Source organism: Dama dama, chromosome 17, assembly GCF_033118175.1.
Source record: "Dama dama isolate Ldn47 chromosome 17, ASM3311817v1, whole genome shotgun sequence".
NCBI lineage: Eukaryota > Metazoa > Chordata > Mammalia > Artiodactyla > Cervidae > Dama > Dama dama.
In genome coordinates, this window is record NC_083697.1 from 63,205,783 (window position 1) to 63,228,642 (window position 22,860).

General features: G+C 34.2%; 1 protein-coding gene across 3 annotated transcripts in view; it reads left to right on the top strand.

The window, feature by feature from the left end:
* The window catches only part of N4BP2 (NEDD4 binding protein 2), a 70,157-nt gene that overhangs the window by 16,860 nt on the left and 30,437 nt on the right, over positions 1 to 22,860 (top strand). For 2 of the 3 annotated variants that reach the window (XM_061164597.1, XM_061164599.1), the window contains 7 exons: positions 2,597 to 3,737; positions 7,187 to 7,311; positions 9,509 to 9,597; positions 13,158 to 13,234; positions 17,518 to 17,670; positions 19,361 to 21,729; positions 22,340 to 22,425. In XM_061164597.1, the coding sequence (XP_061020580.1) occupies positions 2,597 to 3,737; positions 7,187 to 7,311; positions 9,509 to 9,597; positions 13,158 to 13,234; positions 17,518 to 17,670; positions 19,361 to 21,729; positions 22,340 to 22,425 (4,040 nt within the window). Of the gene's footprint in view, positions 1 to 1,113; positions 1,207 to 2,596; positions 3,738 to 7,186; positions 7,312 to 9,508; positions 9,598 to 13,157; positions 13,235 to 17,517; positions 17,671 to 19,360; positions 21,730 to 22,339; positions 22,426 to 22,860 lie in introns of all 3 variants that reach the window. The other variant, XM_061164598.1, reaches the window with a different exon arrangement.

Below are 22,860 nucleotides of genomic sequence, written 5' to 3' on the forward strand. Positions count from 1 at the left end.
TTTTGAGTAGTTTGAATAATAACATTTATGACGTTGTATATTTTACTTTTACAACTTAACCTAATATAAGCATTTTTTTCAGTTTGGCTGCAGTCTTTATATTTTTTAATAGCTTTCTAATATTCTATTGGGTTATTACGCTCTAATTTATTTAATTATAGCTGTGTCTTACATGAATAATTAATATTGCAAAGAACATCTTGGTATGAATAACCTTTTCCGTCTTTTGGCTTTCTCCCAATTCCGATTGCTTCTATCACAGGGTAAGGACAGTTTTTGGCTCTTGGAAACATAGTGCTGAATTGCCTACTCAAGAGGTGTGGCATATGGTTACCAGGGGTGCAGGCGCGGGGATGGATAAATTCGGAGACTTAGTTGACATATACACACTGCTCCATGTGAAATAGTAACTGATAAAGATGTGCTGTGCAGCGCAGTACCCTGGAAGGGCCTGGGCTGGAGAAGGATTAAATAGAGAGTGGGTGTGTGTACATGTGTGACTGCTGCGCTTGCCCTACAGCAAAAACTGTGACCAACGTTGTAGGTCAACTACACTCCAATAAAAATTAATTAAAGAATGAATTTACCTTATACAATAAAGATGTGCCAATTTGTAATGACACTAGCACTGTATAAGGGTTTCACTACAGCCTTATCAGCATTGAGTGGTATTCTTTTAAGATTTTAGGAATAAGGTTTTACCTTTTTTTTCATGGTTTTTTTTTTTTTTTTTTAAGATAAAGAGAAATTTTAACATTTTTATGTATGATTGTTTATTCGTTCTTGTATTGTGTGAATTGTTCATGTGTTTTTCATTGTTTTATACCATTGTTTTAGTTTTTCTCAACACTGTAGAAACTTCAGTGTTTTATGTATATAGTTTGATCTTTTACTTCTTTTTACATATACTGTTTTTCATTATATACACATTAATTTTTTTGGTTGATCTTTTGTGATTTTTCTATCATGTAGTTTTTTCTTAGAAATTCTTCTTATATTTGCTCCCCCCCCCTTTTTTTTTCCCCCTTTTTTCTGTGTTTATTGCTTTAGTCTTCTAACTGGTCTCTCTGCCAGGCTTGCCCCCTCCAACCCCTCTTTGTTTTTCTTCTTAAGGGAACACTAATTGGGTGCTTACTAAGTGCCAGCCCTTGTGCACAGCCCTTTTTCATGGATTATCTCATTTAATCCTCACAACAGCCCTATGAGGTAGGTACTTTTGTTATCCACACATTGCAAATGAGACAATCAAAGCTTAGGAAAGTTAACTAACTTGTTCAAAGTGTTCATGCCAGCAAGTAGGGATTTAAATGTCATTCTGATTCCCGACCAGAGCTTTTACCTACTGTGCTGTGCTGTTTCCACATTTATCTTCCTTCAGATAATACATAAAAATAATATGAAAAAGCCTCAGATTTCAGATGCTTAACAATTGTAATTTCTCTGTGTTTATGTTATAATGGAAAGAGCTCAGCATTGGAGTCGACACACCAGTCCTGACTCTGACACTTATTATCTGTGTGACTTGGGCTAAGTTAATGTACTTTCTAAACTTCATTGTCTTTGTCTCTGTGCTGGGAATACTAAAGCTTGTAGTATCATTTGAAGATTCAGTGAGACGACAAAACATCTAGCCCAAATGCTATGACAGGTAGTTTCCCTTCAAGTTCCCTTAGAAAATAAAATTAGTATTTCTTACCATGAAATAGAGGACCCGTCCCAATTTTACTTGATTTCCCTTTTCATTTTTATCTCTTTCTCTTATCTGCCATATTACTGTGTACTCGCATTCCAAGAAACTCAATAGCTTAAACATGCTGTGTGTTTTCAGGACTGGGTTTGCCTTTCCCTTCTGTATTGACAAGTTTCTTTTTGATCTTCAACTCCCAGTTTACATATCACCGCATGTGAAATCTTTCCTTACTTTCCTATAAGGCTGCTTAAACATTTGTATATTATTAAGAGTGTGCAGTATTTAATCTATATTATAGTATAATTGTTTCCTAACATCTTCAGTTGTTTCCATTAGACTGCGAAAATCCTTTGAGTATAGTAAAAACTATATCCTATTCATCTTTGTATAAAGTATGTCTGATATGTAGTACATGCTCATGCATATTTTTTGTGTTAAGTGAAATTCATAGTATGGACCATAAACAAATTAGATTTATTAGAATACTTATTAATAAATAAAATACTTCGTACTTAAAATAGCATGTAGTAGGTATTTGTTGATTAAATCAACTGGTTTTAGGATCATTATAAACAACCCTAAAGTATACAGTTCCAGATATTTTTCTTTTACTCAATAAATTCATCAGAGAATATCTACTTGATGGCAGTTTATTGGCCTAGTTTATTACTGTTTGTCTGAAGATAACAACATTGCATGTCTCCATTATTCAAACCTTTCACTATACAGACTTAAATATTAGTAAAGTGTTAAGTTAAAAATGACTTGAATATTTATAAATTTCTTGACATTTCATTCGATGTAAAGTCAGTATAATTTTATGTGAATTTTAATTAAATTATATTTTACTATTTTCAATCCATATAGATACATTTTATTGTTATTGTTGTTCTTATTGTTGTACAGTTGAAAATGCCATGGATTGTCTATTAGAATTATCAGCCACTGATGCTAAGATAGAAGAATCATCTTCAAAAACCTCTGTTTCTTCTGAGAAACAAGTAAATGCAGTGGAATGTGAAATAATGGAAAAGTATCCTCCAGAAGAAGAGAGTGAAGATTCAAAAATGGATTCATTTTTGGACATGCAGCTAACTGAAGACTTAGATTCCTTAATACAAAATGCTTTTGAGAAATTGAACTCTTCTCCTGATAACCAAGCATACTCATTTTTGCCTTTGCAAGATGTTAATAATTTTAGTAACCCGAGTTCATTTATAAGTTCAGATTCAAGTAATATGACTCCTGTTCTTTCTACCCAAAATACGGATTTGAACAGTGAAAATTTAGAGCATTCTGTCTCTGCATTAAATTCAAATTCCTTAACTTCACGTTCAGTTTCAAATGGGTCCAAAAGTTTTACAAAAGATAACACATTGGCATTGGAAGATTCTCATCTCAGTAGTTCTTTAAATGCAGATAATGACACTGTGATGGATGGCAGGAACCAAATTCAGAAAGAGCTTTTGGAATCTGAGCGTGTTAAGACTCAGTTCTCTCAAACCCCTGTAGATTTGGATGCCAGTGAGCTTCAGGCTTCTCTAAACCTTGCTGTCCAAAATCCAGGGCTTGGTTTAATAGGTACAGGTGGAGATCAGAAATCCACGCCTGTCCCTGATGTTTTTGTACCTTCTGAAGAATTCAGTTTCGAGCCACACAAACATACTGACCTGCCACCGAAGGGGAAGGATGTGAATTACTGCCCAGTACTCACCCCCCTCCCTCTGCTGCTGCCTCCTCCTCCCCCTCCACCAATGTGGAATCCAATGATTCCTGCTTTTGACCTCTTTCAAGCAAACCATGGCTTTGTAGCTCCTGTTGTAACCACAGCTGCACACTGGAGGCCTGTCAACTACACGTTTCCACCCCCAGTTATTTCTCATACTTCCCCAACAAAGGTATGGAGAAGTAAAGAGGGAACAAGTGCTTATCAGGTACAAGAAACTCCAGTTTCTCAGGTTGTAAGAAAGAAGACATCATCTTATGTTGGACTAGTTCTCGTTCTTCTCAGAGGCCTTCCAGGATCAGGAAAATCTTTTTTGGCAAGGTATGAGGTTTAATTGAGTTTAAAAAATGAGTGTAATGTGTGAACTTGAATATTTTCTAACAGCTTGAATATGTGAATTGTTTTTACTTCATAGAGATGTTTACTAATTTTTTCTAACTTTGTAGCTAATAGCACTGTTTTCTCCAGAAGTTTTTATTGAATTCTTTTGTCTTAGAATATAATTTTGAGAGACAGACTAGAAGAAAAAAATTAAAGATGATTTCAAGATTGTGAGCTTGTAAAATCAAAAGAAATAAGTTCATGTGGAAGAGAACTAATTTGAGTGGGAGAAAGATGAATTCAGCTTTGATTATGTAGATAAAGGGCCATAATTGATTTTGAATTCAAGGAAGTCTTAACAAGAATTCTGCTGGTAGTTGGAAATTTGGAACTGTAGCATGTTGTTAAATAAGGTTTAGAAATGTATAATTTGAAGGAAGAGAACATAGGATGAACCATTTGTAATCAGAGAACTTCAAATTTTCAGTGATTTTTTTTTTTTTTTCTTGCAAATGTGGTACCCTCAGTTGTTCTATCTTGTGTATCCCATCTATATGCTTTTTGTAGTTGACATATTGTGGATGTCTTGGTCTGAGAGACCACAGTCAGGGTTAGAGGCAACTTCTTTATACTTTCAGTGATACTTGCTAAAGGGTGTTGTTTTCAAAGTTTCTTCAATCCTCTTCCTTAAATTCCAGAATATTTACATCTAATTTATTTTATTTGCCAGTTTTCCCCTTTTTCTTCTAAGTTTTATTTGTTTTCTCTCATGGTTTGCTGTTCTCAGCTGAGTCTTTTCTATTTGATCCTAGGTATATCTAGTCTTTGGGAATACTCATGTATACCTTGATAGGCTCATTTTCAGTTGTTTTTTAAATGTCCTTTCTTAGTCTGGATTTATCTTCCAATAAATTTTCACATATTCTACTCATGTATTTATAAATATATTCTTCTATAGACATAGGCTTTCTCTTTGATTTAATGATCACAAGAAGAGGAAATAATAATATAGATAATACAGTCAATTATGATACTTCATTTTGTGAAAGATGGAAACAAAAGGGGGTACCTTAAAAGGTAATAGAGCTGTGACACAGGTTTGAAGAAGTAGGTTTCAGAGGCCTTAGAGCCAGAAGCAGCTACAGTTACAGACTGGGAAGAGAAATGCTTGTCACAAAGGTTGGAGCTTGCTAATATTTGAATGAAAACAGGGAAATAACTGGGAAGTGCAGAGATAGGCAGCTGAGTTTTCTCAGAGAGAGTGGACCACAGTGTTAAGCTGTCGTGCCCAAGGAAAATGAAAGATGAAAAAGACTTTCAGATTTATTGGAAAGAAGGCCACAAATGGCTATCTTGAAAAACAGTTTTGTTGCCCTGGACAGGTGGAAGACCTTAAAACCTTAAAAAAGCATTTATACTAAAGCAGTTAAGGAGAGAAGTTGGGTAACAGTTGAAAAGGGATCTTTAAAGTGTGGTTAAAAATTCAAAAGATAGCTGAAATAGATGTGAAGTGTCAGAGGGGAAAGCTTAGAGATAAAAGGGAAGAAGGTAAATATAGGAGTCTTAGAAAGTGAGATCAAGTGAGCATTCACTACATTGTGAGCTTCATGAATGCAATTTACTGATGGATGCTTAGGGATTAAAACAGCACCTCTTTCTCTTAAGTGAGCGTGAAAGTCGCTCAGTCGTGTCCAACTCTGCGAAGCCATGGACTAAAGAGTCCATGGAATTCTCCAGGCCAAAATACTGGAGTGGGTAGCCTTTCCCTTCTCCAGGGGATCTTCCCAACCCAGGAATCAAACAGGGGTCTCCTGCATTGCAGGCAGATTCTTAACCAACTGAGCTATCAGGGAATCCCGTTTTTGCTTAGTAGATACTAATAAAAATCAAATTCAAAAGATATATTTTAATATGAGAAAAGAATCTAAGAGTGGATATATGTATATGCATAACTGATTCACTTTGTTGTACACCTGAAACTAATGCAACATTGTAAGTAAATTATACTCCAACACAATAAAAATAATAAATAAAATTGATTTTTGTTGGCATATAGTTGTTTTATAATTTTATGTTAGTTTCTGTTGTACAGCAAAGTGGATCAGTTGTACATGTATATGTCAAGAGGGTAGCACTGTTATGTCTCTGTGGATTCTCTTTGCTTATTTTTTACATGTATCTCAATTATATAGAAGATAAATTCCAGAGTCAAGAAAGAGAGATGGAGTATTTTCCTGGTGGTCCAGTAGTTAGGACTTCATGCTTTGGATTCTGTCTTTGGTTGGTGAGCTAAGATCCTGCAAGCTAATGTGGCCAAAAGAACGAGGGGAGTCAGAAAACCCTTATAGAACTATCTCATCTTTGTATTATTTACTTATTAAAATTTTTTAAAAATTAAATTTATTTTTGGCAGCATTTGGTCTTCATTGCTGTGTGCTGGGTTTCTCTAGTTGCAATGAGTGGGGCCTACTTTCTAATTGTGGTGCATGGGCTTCTCATTGCAGTGACTTCTTATTGCAGAGCATGGGCTCTAGGGCCTTGGGACTTTGGTAGTTGTGGCACATGGGCTTAGTTGCCCTGTGGCACGTGGAATCTTTCTGGACCAGACCAGGGATTGAACCCATGTCCCCTGCATTGACAGGTGGATTCTTAACCACTGGACCACCAGTGAAGTCCTTCAGTTCAGTTCAGTCGCCCAGTCGTGTCCGACTCTTTGCAACCCCATGAATCGCAGCACTCCAGGCCTCCCTGTCCATCACTAACTCCCAGAGTTTACTCAAACTCATGTCCATTGAGTCAGTGATGCCATCCAACCATCTCATCCTCTGTCGTCCCCTTCTCCTGCCCCCAATCCCTCCCAGCATCAGGGTCTTTTCCAATGAGTCAACTCTTCACATGAGGTGGCCAAAGTACTGGAGTTTCAGCTTCAGCATTAGTCCTTAACTTTGTATAATTGAGCAGATTAAATTAATTGTCTAAGAGCTTCCTCTACTTTTGAAGTAGAATTGAATATCAAGGTACTTGCCTACCTGGAAGTGACCTTCAGCTTAGAACGGGTAAGGTAGATCTGTGTGTATCAAGTGACCAGATGAGGGAGATGCATGTGATTGATAAGAATTTTGAAGCATTGTTAGTTACTGGTTTTCTTGATATTTAAAATTGTGTTAATCTTCATACCTTTATAGTAAGGAAAAGGACTTCATAATATTTTTTAAAAGTTTCCAAAATAATAATTTACATAAAGCAAAGTAGACTTGCCTCAGATCGGTTTTCTTGGGAGTCAGACTTCTGCTTAGAGATTTTCAATGTGATTTGTTTGAGAAATAAAGTGTCTTTATTCTTTTAAATAATGATACTTGAATTTTTAATTTGGATTATGACCTTGCAAAAATCAGGAGAGAGAATTTAGAAGAAAAATTAATGAAAATAATTATATTTATCATTCACAGGACTTTGCAAGAAGATAATCCAAGTGGAGTCATTCTTAGTACTGATGATTATTTTTACATAAATGGACAATACCAGTTTGATGTAAGATACTTAGGAGAAGCACATGAGTGGAACCAGAATCGTGGTAAGGATAGACATCAGGTGATGGGTAATATTAAAGCAATATAAAGGAAAAAATCCACCGAGTGTTTTTGAGTGACATACAACTTTGAAGTTGTAGTTAACTTTCATTCTAAATTATAGCTATATAATATAGATAAAATTATAGCAATTCTTATTACATAATAAGTGGAAGAGGTAGTCTCATAGATATGTGATGAGGATTAAATGAGTTAATTTTTGTAAAATAGCTTAGAACATTGCCTGAAATGTTTAAGTTTTATTTAGTCAATGGAGATCTTGTCAGAAGTAAGTCAGATTTTCTACACTGGTCTGGAAATAGCTCAAGATGGTTACAGTTGTCTGGCACGCTCTGGTTCCAGTTTCCTAAAATAGAATTTGCATTGTTAACCACTAGTCTTCCCTAGATTGGCTTAATTTTTGTAGAGGATTGTGTGAGGGTGGAAAATGACTTCCCTCAAACTGAACCTGCAGGAAGGTTATCGGTAAAACCTTAATTTTCTTATTAGTGCAACTATTCACTGAAGATGGTTTTATCATGAAATGTTTAGTTATGAATAGTTTGAGTTTTATATGGGAAATTCTTGTTAAGACATATAGACAATATTTTACTTAGCCTTTCTTTTGCACTATGAAGGCTATTCTTGAGTTTGTCATCTTTAGACATGGTTAAATTTTTCTATATTCTTTCTTGAACTAAATATTAAAGTGAAAATCAGGAATATGAAAATACCAACACAAAAATAAAACAGTCTGATGTGATCAAGTGCAGTCTAGGATTTGCCAGTTACCAGCTGTGTGACCTTAAGCAAGTTATTTGTACTCTCCAGGATCCTGTGTCCTCATCTGTAAAAGAGTTTAATAGTACTAATCCCCCAGAATTCTTATAAAGGTTAAATGAGAATGAAGAGTGCTTATCAGTAGTTCAGCTTGTCTTTCTGTAACAAAAACTGCAGCAATAATAATTTGAAATTAATTGGCAGAACTTTTTAAAAAGTTTATTGAGATAAGAGTCAGATAGTTTTAAACATGTTCCTTGTTGTACAATCATCACCACAATCAAATTTAGAACATTTTTATCACTTCAGAAAAACCCCGTACCCAGTAACAGTCCCTCCTCATTTCTCCTTAACTCTCTCCCAACCCTAGGCAACCACTACTTTACTTTCCATAGGTTTATCTATTCTGGACATTTTATCCAAGTAGAATCATAGAATATGTGGTCTTTTGTGAATGGCTTTTTTTCACTTAGCATAATGTTTTCAAGGTTCATCTGTGTTGTAGAAAGTATCAGTAGTTTATTCTTTTTTATGGCTGAATAACATTCCAGTATGTGGGTATGCCACATTTCATTTATCCATTCATTAGTTGATGGACATTTGTATTGTTTCATTTTTTTGGCTATTATGAATAATGTTGCTATGAACATACCTGTCTGTGTTTTACCTTTCTAGGAACTGCCAAGCTATTTTCCAAAGCAAGAGCACCATTTTACATTCTCAGTAGCAGTTTATGAGTTCCAACTTCTCCTCATCTTTGTTAACACTTGTCTTTTTTTTTAGTTAAAAATTTTTTTTAAATCTGATCTTTTGAACTATGGCTATCCTGATGTGGTGGGTGTTAAGTGGTATCTCATTGTGGTTTTGATTTGCATTTCGCTGATGGCTAATGATGTTGACCATTTTTTTGTCTGTTTATTGGCTCCTTTGGAGAGCTTTCTATTTAGATCTTTTGCCATTTTTAAATTGAATTATTGTCTTTTTATTGGTTTTAATGAAAACTTTCCCCCATTTATGCTGTCTGTACATTTAATATACACATCAAACTTAGACCAGTTTTTATTTAATTTCTGATTATAATTTTAGTATTTAGGATTTATTATTCAGCATTTTCCTGTACTTTAGTTTTTCATATACTCAAAATAGTATTTAGAAGGTAGTGGTGGTTTAGTTGCTAAGTTGTATCTGACTCTTGTGACCCCATGGACTGTAGCCCGTCAGGCTCCTCTGTCCATGGGATTTTCCAGGCAAGAATACTGGAGTGGGTTGCCATTTCCTTCTTCAGCGTATTTAGAAGTAGAATTGTGAGTAAAATTAGCACATATCTATTATTTTCAAATTATGAAATTTCAAATCTAATCAATAAGATTAGGTTTTAAACATATTGTTAATAAAAGTGATTTCTCATTTTCTGTTTTTCAGCAAAAGAAGCATTTGAGAAGAAGATGTCTCCTGTAATAATAGACAATACAAACCTACAGGCATGGGAAATGAAGCCGTATGTTGCTTTGGTCTGTACTATGAATTGTCGTGAGTCTTTAATAGTGGGCTTGGAATTTTGGGGGGATGCTAATACTTAGGTGAATTCAAGCAAACAGTCCTGGGTCTTTAGTAAGTTAGCATTCACTCACTTACTAAAAAGCTGACTTGGGCACTTTTCTTTCATGGCATCCTGGCTTATTTCTGTTATAGCACTAAGTACATTGTTTTTATCAGTAGGTCATGAGTTGAATAATTTTTGTCTAGAAAACACCAGATAGTCAATATTTTAGGTTTTGCAGGCCACAGTCTGTTGCATATTCTTTTCAAGCAATCCTTTAAACATAAAATATATATATATATATATATATATATGTATATATGTGTATATATATATGTATAGATATGTATCTATCTATCTATATATGTATATATGTGTATATATATATATCTATATATATATATATCCTTAGTTCCTAATCTGTTCAAACATTGGCTGATGGGCTGAATTTGGCTTTAAGCCATCTATTTTTCTTGAGGGTAGGGCTATTGCTTTATTCATCATTGAGTCTACAAAGTGTAGCACTGGCATATACTAAATATTATTTGTTGAGTAAACTGATGAGTGGAGCTTTTGTGAGTGTGTGTGTTTGTTTCATTCTCCCAGGATGAGCACCTGTCTGGCACGCTGAAGCTCAGCTTGTTTCTTTAGTTAATGGGTGTTATCCTTGCTGCCTGTGTTTTAACACATCCAGCTTATCCCCCTTTGCTGTGCCTGGTGTGTGGTACTGTTTTGAGGGTGTGATTCTTTACTTTGCTAAAGAAAATTATGTTTCCTTTGAAAGCCAGTGAGATTTTACTTCTGTGCAGCATGGTAGAGGAAACAGACTTCTTTGGGAGCTGAAATTCAGTTCACTTTCTGGCCTTAGGAGTCCCTAATTTCTAGACTAATATATTTACCACGGGACGTGTCTCACCCTTAACCTTACTTGACTCCTCTGTAGGTTTTTCTTAGCTTCCTGCTGTCATCTTAGAAAATTTTTTAACACTTTATTTTCTGGTGTAGGAAATAAAGAAGTCCCCAAATTATGTGTTTCTGATTTTCATTTAGGCTTCAGCCTTCTATAATGTTATCTTTTCCCTTATATATTATATAATAATTAAAAATATGAATCTTTTTTTCCAGTACTGATTCCTTGACTCTTTCCAACTCTACTTAGAAATATAAAGGACTCCTGCTTATCTTAGATGCAAAATGCTTTTGTCTTCATAAAGAAGTAGATGCAGGAATTACTGTAGAGAAGAGGATCACCTTTTGCTTCTTTTGTTGTTAAGATAATGAAAGGTGTAGAAGAGTGGGATAGATTGGAGATAATAGTCTATTACCGTCTTGACTGTCATTCACAAAAGTAGCTAAAATAGTAAGTTAGGGATAAATAGGGAGCAGTCAAGTATGCTTAGTTTCTACTGGCTAAACATAAATATGTGTGTGTGTGTAGACACACACACACATAATAATATATGGCAAAGTAGTATCTTCCTTCTGTGGGCTGTCATATAGATTGACCTAAGTCAGGATCCTCTTAAGTAATATAACTTACTGTTGAGATTTGTCCATTGATATGGGTGTTGAAAAAGTCTTTCAATGCTTCGTCTCTTTTTCTCTGTGTGTATGTGTGCATTTAAAATTAATTTGATTCTAAGAGCTAAATGTACCCCTTTAGGTAATTAGAGACCTGGACTATTGCCGGCTGTTGAATAAGTTATAGAAATTTGGTGCTGAGGTGAGGAGATGGAAGTGAGCAGGCTCATTATAGGGTATCATGTCACTACCTACCTTGGTGTCTGGGTTGATCTTTGGACTTTTCTGTCAGAATGACAGAAAATAGCAATGACCACTGTTGGCATCTTGTCATAAAACTGAAGGGATCAATAGTGGGAGGTGAGGTCAGAGATGTAATGGTGGGCAGGGAGATGGCAGGGCAGACTTAGGTAAGGGCTTACATGTAGGTCTCTGTGAGGACTTAGGATTTTACCTTGCGTGACATGGAAGATACATTCGTCTGCTCAGGTTGCCATAAAAATTACCATAGACTGGATAGCTTAAAGAAGAGGAATTTTATTTTCTCACAGTTTTGGAGACTAGATGTCCCAGATCAAGTCCAGGAGGATCAAGTTCTGTTGCGAGTTCTCTTCTTGCATTACAGATGGCCATCTCGCTGTGTTCTCACATGGTAGAGCAAGTTCTCTGGTGTCTCTTCTTATAGGGACACTAATCTTAGCAGATCAGTGCCCTAAACTTTTGACTTCATTTAACCCTGATTACTTCCATAAAGGTCCTATCTCCAAACGCAGTCACATGGTGGAGTGGGAGTTTCCACATATAAGATTTGAGGGGATAAATTCATTAGTTCACAACACGGTTTTGAGCAGAATAGTGACATGATCTGACTGTTGCAAGAGTCCCTGTAGGGCGGTATTGAGAACAGACTTGGGAGTGGGGGAGAATGGAAGCAGAAGGAGACGTGTTAGAGGGTTATCGTGGTAGTTGAAGTGAGAGACGACATGGTTCAGACCAACACGGAGGCCGTGAAGGTCATGGTGAGTAGAGATTAAATTCTGGATATATTGTTAAAGTAGAGCCAATTGAATTTCTTATTGGATTGATACAGTTGTGAAAGAAAGAGAGCATTAAGTATGGCATCAAGTTGGGTTTTGGCCTGTATAACTGAAGATTGACATCAGTTGAGATGGAAAAGTTCAGGTAGAATAGTTTTTCTCTTTTTTTTTTTTTGGCATTGCTGTGCCAAAATACTAGAGTTTTGAAAAATAGTTTCCCAGTATCTGTCATTGGGAATTCCGTGATTCCCTGGCAGACCAGTAGTTAGGACTTTTTGCTTTCACTGCCGAGGGTGCGTGTTCAGTCACTGGTTGGGAAACTAAGATCCCTCAAGCTGTGCAATGTGGTAAAAAAAAAAAAAGAATGCATTGTCATTTAAAATAGTTTTATAATTATGAAAGTCATGTATGTATTCTGATAGGTATTCAAACCATAAAAAAGAAAGCCTAAAGTCCTATTCTCTTGAGGTAGATGCTTTTTGTAGTATTTTTGAGACTCCTTCCAGAAGTTTTCTATACCTGTGCAAATGTGTGATTAATCTTTTTTTATTCTGGTGAAAATTCTGTATCTTACTTTCTTAACAATTTACATTAAGAACATTTTCTTATTAACACATAGAGGATTTTAAAAGCCACTGTATGTATTTTCATTGTATGACTATATCCTCCTTTATTTAGCCAGTTCCATATTAATAGACACTGAGTTGTGTATATTCTTTTGCTATTACAAATAATGATGAGCTAGATATTCTGCTGTATACATAATTTTGCACTCTGACATAGGTTTTTATCAGTAGCATAAATTTCTAGAAGTTCGTTGTTGGATCAAAGAGACTTCATCTTGCCAGGTAACACACTCATCAAGATAGATAATCTTTTATATTCTTTCAGTTTTAACATGCTGTGAATTTGGGGAAGATTTAATTTCATGGAAGTAATTATTTAACAATGCATTTGTCTTTTTTGTATGTAGTCTCAAAAACATAAATATAAAGTCCTTTTCCGGGAACCGGATACATGGTGGAAATTCAAACCGAAGGAACTTGCAAGGTAAAACTTGGAACTTATATAAAATGTTTTAGTTTTGTGAGAGTGATAGAAAGTCCACCTGGATTATTTTCCTCTTGTAAATAATGAGTAAAACAAAATGGATTAGATTGTGGCTTCGCCACTTAAAAATCGGCAAATTTTGTTTTGCCTGTAGATTCTCTTTTTTCAGTTTATGAAGAATTTGTTTCTTTTTGTTCTGAAATTGGGTTAATAAACAGAAAAATTCCAGTTGTCTTATATAGCCAGTACTTTGTTACTTATTAAAAACATAATGTCAGTATCTGAAACTAGAAGAGACTGCTGCTGCTTAGGGTTTGGCAAACCTGAGCTATGTGCCACTGGAAGGAACAGCTTGTTGTAGCTGCCCGGTGACTTACAGTGCTGGAGGGACGTGAGAACGTGTAAGCAGAAGACGTAGCAACTGCTAGCTGTCCGGGTTTTTCACTACTCACTCTGCTTTCCCCCACAAGATCATACTTTTCTCTTTAATTGTTTAATTTGGATGAAAATGTTACTCGGGACATGGACAGTATACTTTGTTTTTTGCTTTGTATTCCCATAGAGGTAGCCCTAAATTAATTTTGGTCAGGCTATTTTCTTCTTGGTAGTTTGAACTGATTTCAGGACTAATTGAAGGACAGCTTATCTTCAGGATGTTTACAACATTGTGCAACCATCACCACTATCTAATTAATGAATGTTTTCATCGCCTCAAAGAGAAACCCTGTACCTGCTACTGCTAGTCACTCCCAGCTCCACTCTACCCCTTGGCCATCACTAATCTGCTTTTCTGTCTCTGTTAATTTGCCTGTTCTGAACATTTCATGTAAGTGGAATCATATGTGAACTTTTGTGTCTGGCAGCTTCACTTAACAATGTTTTCAAGCTTCACCCATGTTGTAGCATGTATCAGTACTTTATTCCCTTTTATTATCCTCTTGTTACATTACTAGATTTGGTTTTCTGATATTTTGTTTAGGATTTTTGCATCTGCATGAATGAGTGAGATTGACTTACAGTTTTTATTCTTTGCCCTGTCTTGCCTGGTTTTGATATGATGGTTTTAGGTTCATAGAGTTAGTTGGGAAGTATTTTCTTTTTTTCTCTTTTCTGAATTTATGTAAGTTTAAATGTTTGATAAGATTTACTTATGAAACTGTCTGTATTATGTGTTTTCTTTGTAAGAAGTTTCAGTCGGAATTTGTCCATTACACCAAAGTTTTCAAATTTATTAAGACTTTTTATTAAGATGATTGATATTCTCTTAAAGTTTAAATCTCTGCTATATCTATACTTAGTTCCCCTTTTTAATCCTAATATGTTTATATGTATCTTCTTTTTTTCTTGGTTAGTCTCACCAGAGATCAGATTTTTTATTAGCATTTTCAAATAAACATCTCTGCTTTGTTGAGCTTTCTATTGTAAGTTTGTTTTATGTTTAATTTCATTTCTGCTTCTCTTTTTTCTACTTTCTTTGCTTTTTAAAAAAGAAACTATTTTGCTTTGTTTATTGTTATTTTTGTAAGGCTTGAACTGAAAGTTTAGGTCATTTTCTAGTATGAGCATTTAATGCTATAAATTTCCTTAAGTACCATGCTAGCTGCTCCTAGAATTTTATTGTATAATATCTTCTTTTAATCATTTATTTTCTAGTTTGCATTACTCTTACTTTTATTCTTTAACCTTTGGGTTGTTTAGAACTATATTTTGAATTTTTGAGTAGAAGGATATAAAATTTATCTTCTCAAAAAATTGATTTTCAACTTTACTGCAGTAGATAAGATTGTGTGGTTTGTATCATACTAATTCTCTGATATTTTTAAAGATGTGTTTTACTAGTTCATTATCATTTGTTATAATGTTCATATTTGCTTGATAAGAATGTATAATGGTTATAGTGTATTAATATATCATTAAATCATGCTTATTAATTTGCTCACATTATATAAAACTTTACTTTTTTGAAAATTTTGCTTAATGGGTTAATCTTTAAGAGAGGGATGAGAAAAATATACTGTGAGAGGTGTGTTGAAATCTTCCTCTACCACTATTATGTTGATTATATTAGCTTTTCCCTATAATTCTATTTTTGTTTTAAATATACTGAGGATATTTTTTGAAGTCCATATAATCTTAAGACCTTTGTATCGCTCTAATTGAAGCTTTTATCCTTGTCCACTGATTTTCTTTTATTAGTATTAATTTTTGTTATAAAATCTAATTGTCTAATATAAATAGAAATATACCAGCTTTTTTTAGTTAGTATTTGAGTGTTATTAATTTTTCTATACTTTTCCTTTCAACTTTTCAGTATCTTTGTGTTTAGGTGTATCTCTTATAACCAGTGTGGCTGGGTTTTAAAAAATTCACTGTGTCTTTAGCTTTTAACTGATACTTTAGTTTTTTTTACAGTTATTTTGGTTATTCATATAATTGGTCTTATTTCTTACTGTCTCATTCTGTGTACTTTTTATTTATCTCACATTTTTTGTGATTGTTTCTTCCTATCACAGAAAATTAAATATTTGATTTTTTCCTCCTATCTTGCCTTACTTTGGATTTTTAAAATTGAATGCAGATTTGCTTGCTCATTTTTTCCTTCTCTACTAGTTTGGAGATTACGTATACTAAGTCTTTTAGTGGTTACACTAAAAGTTTAATCATGCAGACTTTTTTTTTTCAGACTTTTAAGTTAAACTATTTTCTTAGCTTTCCTCCTCCCACATACAAGAACTTTCAGACATATTAACTGATAATTAACCTCCCTTCTAGCTTACAGGCCCTGTCTAGAATGTACAGGTAGTATTTGTTTTCACTCATTTAGTTATTGCTCTGTGCTTAATTTTTCTTTCATCATAGGCCTTTCATCTAAGAATTTTCTTCTGCCTGACATTCATCTTTTAGAATTTTCTTTACAATTTAGGCATGCTTTATGTCAAACTTTTAAAAAAAAAAATCTGGAAGTTCTTTTATTGTGCCCATTCTTGTAAGCTTTTGCTGAATGTATATATTCTAGATTTACAGTTTCTGTTATTGATAACATTTAACTGTCTTCTGGATTCCATTACTATTGTTGTCAGGTGTAATTCTAATGGTTGTTTTCTTTTTAGATAATTCGTTTATCAAATTTCTATTTGCTTTTAACATGATTTCTATCTTTGGTGAATGACAGTTTCAGTACTGTGTTTCTAGTTGTGGATTTCTTATTTATCTTGCTTGGGATTTGTTGAACTTGTGAGATTAGGAGATTGATGTCTTTCATCAGTTCTGGAAAATTCTTAAACTATTTTTCTTTAAATTGTTTCTGTCCCACATACTCTCTTCTCTTTCTGGGACTTGGATAGATACATACTAGACCTTTTTGGTCTGTCCTCTATGTCTATGCCTCTTAACCTCTCTTTCATATTTTCTATCTCTTTGCTTCTTTGTGATCTGAAACCAGACAAGACGGAGGTATGTAAATATGAAAGCCAGATTTGCCCAGCTGGCAAATACTGATACTAACCCCAGGATCCAGACACTAAACCTTGGATCCAACCTGAGATAGGAGAGTTGCAATTGAGATGTTTTCATAAGATAAAACCCTTAAAGAACTAAAGCATACCATCTTGCCTCTTGGCAGATGCAACTCCTGATGCTATATGAATGAAAGCAACCTCAGTTTCAGGCCTAAGGATTCCCATATATTAGATTCAGCTAAGTATATGAGCTCATAAACAAAAACAAAGAAATAAGCTACAAGAGTGAAAGCACACATATAGCAGATTTCACGTTTGGACATCCAGACACTTCAAATAGGACTTTTTTTCTCTTGAACTTAAGATGTATTAAAGTGTGTGTTTAATTTATATGGGATCCAATTTTACTGTAACAGGAGAGTCCTTTGGGACGTCTTGTCTGCTGTACTGGTGTAAGTGAGAGCCTCTGAGTAGAATTTTTTTAGTTACTAGTTAGTAATTAATTAATTAAAATGATGGCCATATTCTTATGAGTTTTTTTTTAATAACACTTGCAAATAAGTTCTTTTAAAGTTATTAAGATTTGCTGGTTTTTTTCCAACTTGATAAAGGATGTTTGGAAAAGATTGTGTGGCATGATTAAGAAAATAGTAATTTAGGACATCCTGAATAAAATTAAAATTAAATAGCTTACATTGTGTCATAATAAACCAGTTTTGATATTTTTACATATTAGAAATGTTTTTTTGACATTATATGAGCCGATTTTTAAAAAATGTCATCACTGATGTTCCTCCTTCCCTTTTTTCCCCCTGGAATTTTTAGGCGTAATATTCATGGGATAAGCAAAGAAAAAATAACAAGAATGTTGGAACACTATCAACGTTTTGTTTCAGTGCCAATAATCATGAGTTCTTCAGTTCCAGAGAAAATCGAACGCATTGAGTTGTGTGCATATTCTTGTGACAGAAGTACTAGGTAGGTTAGAGTCTCTATGTACCAAAGTTCAATTTGAAAACCTAATTTAAAAAGTGTGATAATTTTGAAGGAATTCCCTGGTGGTCTGGTGGTTAGGACGCTGCTCTCACTGCCGTGGACCCAGGTTTGATACCTGGTCAGGGAACTAGATCCCATAAGCCCAGAAAAAATAAATTAAAAAAAAAAGATAATTTTGAAACTTCTAAAATGACTGTGACATAGCTTTAAAAATAAGTTAGGCATTTGTTGTTTATAAGGTTTAGGTATAGTTTTACCTAGAGCAGGATACTTAACAGTTACCAAGAGAAGTAAAAGTTTATGTGAGTGATGACATATGTGGGAGTTTCATTGTCTTCTGATTTATATAGGTCCATCTTTATGCTATGAATATTCCTGTCTTCTTTATTTAACTTGCTGCTATTGTAGTATTTATCTGTTACCTTATCTACCCTCTGTTGTTATTTTGTAGTTACATTACTTCTTAATTCTCTTAGATGTTAATAAAAATATTTTCAAACTATTATAAAAATTTATTATTCATGGTATACTTTGATTAAATAATACAGGTCATAGCCTTTGGAAGTTTGTAGTTCAGGATAGTACTGATTCTGTTAAAAAATATTTAGGGCACATAAACAATTGAATAAGTAGGTGAGGAAAGAGGAGCCTTAAATATGTAGAAAGGTCTGAATGCTCACATTTTTTTGATGGTAGGGGATGAGAGGCTCTGTTGAAAAGGAGTTAGGAAAAGAAGATTTGTAAATACTGCACTGTTGCAAAATGGATAAGAATATGGGCTCCTTAGCTGTATTTCCTGGCTTCATATCCTAGAACTTAATCTTCACAGATTATAAGATCTCTGTATATTTCAGCTCCTCATTTGCAAAATGGCAATAACACTTTGCTTATAAGGATCTCGTAAGGATTATGAATTAATACTTGTAAAGGACTTATAGTAGCATCTGGATGTAGAAAACTGGCTAGGTGTGATTTCACTTAGGAAGGCTTCATGGGAGAGGTGGGCCTTTGAGAACTGCAATAAAGAAAGCAAGATGAGTTGACAAATAAGGAAAATGCACTGTAGTTGAAAGTATTAATATAATGATTTGGCAAAAGTGCTCTGAGTCTGAAAATAACATTGAGGGTGGTTTAAAAAGAAATTTAGCGAGTGACATCTCAAATGAGAGCTGTCCTCCCTTTCTCTCCTTTGACTTAATTGTGCAAATCATGCTGATTGGCTCTTTGTGACTTTGTAAATCAATCTTACGCATTTTCCTCAGTGGCAAATGACAGGTGGTACAGAGGCAGACCTAGTTTCTTATGTATTAAGCTTAAGTAAGTTGGAAAGGAGCCCAGGAGGTGTCCTGTCCTGGGAACAAATTTAGAACCTTAACTTTAATATTTAATGCATAATAAACAACTGAACTGAAAATTTCCTGTTAATTATTCAATTTGAAAAAAAGTTTGAGTGCTTCTTGTATGCCAGGCGTTGTGCCAGGTGTTGGGATTACAATAAAGGGGTGTGTTCATCATGTATTAGGGAAAGATCAGGTATCTTGTCTTTCAGTTGAAAGATTCTTTAGTTTAAATCATAATGTTAATGTTCTTTAGTTTAAATATTAACAGTATTAATATTACTAATCATAATAGTAAGAGATTTCGTTATAATACTTAAAAAAAAATCTTACAGCCCAAGAGACAATGAAGATATTACTTCTGAAAAAGAAGAAAATGTTTTATCCTCGTCTTTGAAGCATCTAGAGTTAACTGAAGAGAAGAAACTCGATGTGACCAAAGAAAATATGTTACCTGAGAATATTGCATATCTCCCTAATGCAGATTTAAACAAAGGAAAAAAAGAAATAAGTGATATGAATCCCAGTATTCAGAATGCTTTCATTCAGGAAGCTCCAAACACTTACTTTCCTGATTCTGAAAGCGAAGTACAAGTTACAGACAAAAGTGAAAAACAAGAGCCAGTAGAAATGGCTCTTGAAAAAGAGTGTAGTGAAACCAGTGCAGATAGTTTGTTAGGGAGAACGTCACCAAGTAGTTGTTACGGTGAAAATAATCAAGGAGACTGTGGTCTTTCAAATCCTGTACCCCATCAAAATGAAAAATCTTCATCTAGTGAAATATTGGAAGAAAGAGTGGCAGTAAAGAAAAAAGCCTTTGGAAAACAAAAAAGCAAATCAACTTTGGAAAAGTTTCCAAGACACGAGCTGTCTTTTGTTGGTGACTGGCCAGTTGATAAGACCATTGGTCAGAGGACAAAAAGGAACCGAAAAATGGAAAAAGCTTCATCTGTACACAATGACAAAAAATATAATCGCCCTCAGTCACATAAAGATAATAGTTTATCTGTGAGTGTAGATTGTATCCTGCCACAAGGATCTCCATATGAAAATGTAGAGGATGACAGCAGGTTACAGTGTGAGGATGCCTCGGAATCTTTCAATAGCTGTAAATATGATACTTGTAAAAACACTGAAAGAGATTCATTCAACATTGTGGGTGACTGGCCTTCCCCTGATTCTTTAGCTCAGAGAGAGCACAGATCAAGAATACCAAAGGCTGGCTTAAATGAACCCAACCTAGAATTTGGAACTAACGGCAGTATGAATGAAATATCCTTATACTCAGCACACGAGGTCTGTTGGGGCACAAGCCCTGAAGAGCTAAAAACATTGGGTAGTTGTACTCGAGGAAGTTCTGAAATGTTGCCCAATGAAATGACCTATGAGAGTAAGACTTGTCCAAGTAAAAAGATTCATAGGGAACACACATTGTCTCTTCCTTTCATCAATAGTGTGCCAACTGTCCCTGGAGAAATAGGACCACAAACTTTAGCTGAATTTTCAGAAGAAAAGACTAAAGGAGTCGCTGGAATAGGAGTAGGCATGTGTACCCAGACTGAACCACAGGATTTTGCTCTCTTATGGAAAGTAGAAAAAAATAAAATTAGTGTTTCCGATTCTCTGAGAGTATTAACAGGAAGATTAGATGGATTTAAACCAAAAACTTTCAATATTAACACAAAATTGGATGTTCAAGAAACAATTCCATATAGGGTAATGTATGACAAAAGCACATATGTTGAAGAAAGTGAGCTTACCAGTGCTGATGAATCTGAAAATCTTAACATTCTTTGTAAACTATTTGGATCTTTTTCATTAGAAGCCCTAAAAGACTTATATGAGAGGTGTAACAAAGATATTATTTGGGCCACAAGCCTTTTATTGGATTCTGAAACCAAATTATGTGAGGATACTGAATTTGAGAATATTAAAAAATCATACGATGAAGCACAAATTGGGCCATTTTCTCTGGGACTGAATTTGAAGGAAATTATTAGCCAAAGAGGAAGCTTAGAGGATTCTAGTTTTTCTGTGCCAGAATTTAGCCATGGAATTGATATCAGTAACACTAATGTACCGTCTACCTGTAATTCCGAAAAGGAAAACTTAGTGCAGGCAGAAATAAGAGCTATGACTACTGAAAAACCTGGATTAATAGCAAGTATACTTCCTACTGTAGAGCTAAATAATAGTAATGAAGTACTTCCTAATAGTCAAACAGAACTTGCAGGTTTATATAATGTGAAGCAGTTTTTTCCGGATACTCTAAAAGCTACTACCACTAAAAATGTAAGTGAAATGGAAAAGAATTTAGAAACTGCCGAGACTGGAGATCATACACCTTCTTTGAATTTGTCTGATACTTTGAACTCTGTATCAGGCACTTCAAATCTTGAATTACATGAAGAAACTTACTTTACTAACTCTTTTGAAATAAATAAAACTGAAAATCTTCCAAAGGACTATGTGAAATTTCCAAACACAGAAGAATTTACGATTGAAGAGGAACAGGAAATGGAGACAATTCTAGTGGCAGGGAGTGCTTTGTCAGCTGGAGTTACTGGAGAAGATAAAGCTGAGACGCTGAATCCCACTCCAGTGACAGCCAAATCTCTGACCATAGACTGTCTTGAATTGGCATTGCCCCCTGAACTGGCTTTTCAGCTCAATGAATTATTTGGCCCTGTTGGTATTGATTCAGGTAAGGAAAAAGTAAATTATTACCTATACGTGCATCTTTCTGTGACTAGAATATAGATAGTTTCAGTTCAATTTTAAAATTATTTTGTATGTTAACAAATGTAAAAGTATGTTGACTACATTGTTTTTGGCACCATGTGTTTGTAGAAGATTTTTAAATATATAATTTCAAGAAGCAGAGAGTATAGAGTTTGTGTTCATCCCATGCATATATTGAAAATTTTCTCTGGTATTTACCTCATACTTGTTTGCACAGATATACCTTTTTAATCCTTTGATGCTACTCAAGATACACTTAAGGCAAGATAATTCCTTAGGACACACTTATTGGAAAGTCTTAACTTAATGAAGTAAACATACTAAATATATTTAGTGTAATGGACATGAATAACTTAAATATATGAAACATTGTGTAATTGCATCTGCCAAGGAGTGTAAATACAATGACATATTACATAAAAATATTCCAAGAGTTTTAAAACTAGAGACATAGGTTAGTAATTAAAAATACAGATTAGTTTTATGATGTGTAAGGTAGTTGAGTATGTTTTCTGCAAGTGTATAACGAGTAATGGTCATATTTTCTTTTCTTTTTTTCCTCTCCTCACAAGGGTCCCTAACAGTTGAGGATTGTGTGGTTCATATAGATCTGAATCTGGCTAAAGTGATTCATGAGAAATGGAAAGAATCTGTAATGGTTGGTAGGCTTCTTTTTATAAAGAGCTCCTTTTGTGTCCATTTTGTCTCCTTTGCTCTTCATTACAATCTGTTATGTTATATGAAAGATTCTATTGAATTTTTAGTTTGAGAGAAAATGAATTTTACCAGTTAACAGATTACTGATTTTTTTTCTCTTTCTAGTATTTTAGATTATATCCAGATTGATCAAACTTTATAATAAATGATGGAGCTCAATACGATTGATTTTTTACTTTAGGGAAAAAAAATCATAAATAGTTTTTTGCTCCTTAAAGACTTGAAATGCTAATAAGTTTCATAAACAGTTTTTAAAAAATTATAGCATAAGAGCTCTATAAGTGGAAAAGATACATAGATATAATCATAATTTATATTTATCTAGATTTATTAGATTTAGTGAGAATGATTGATAGTTTTATAAGGAGAAATGATT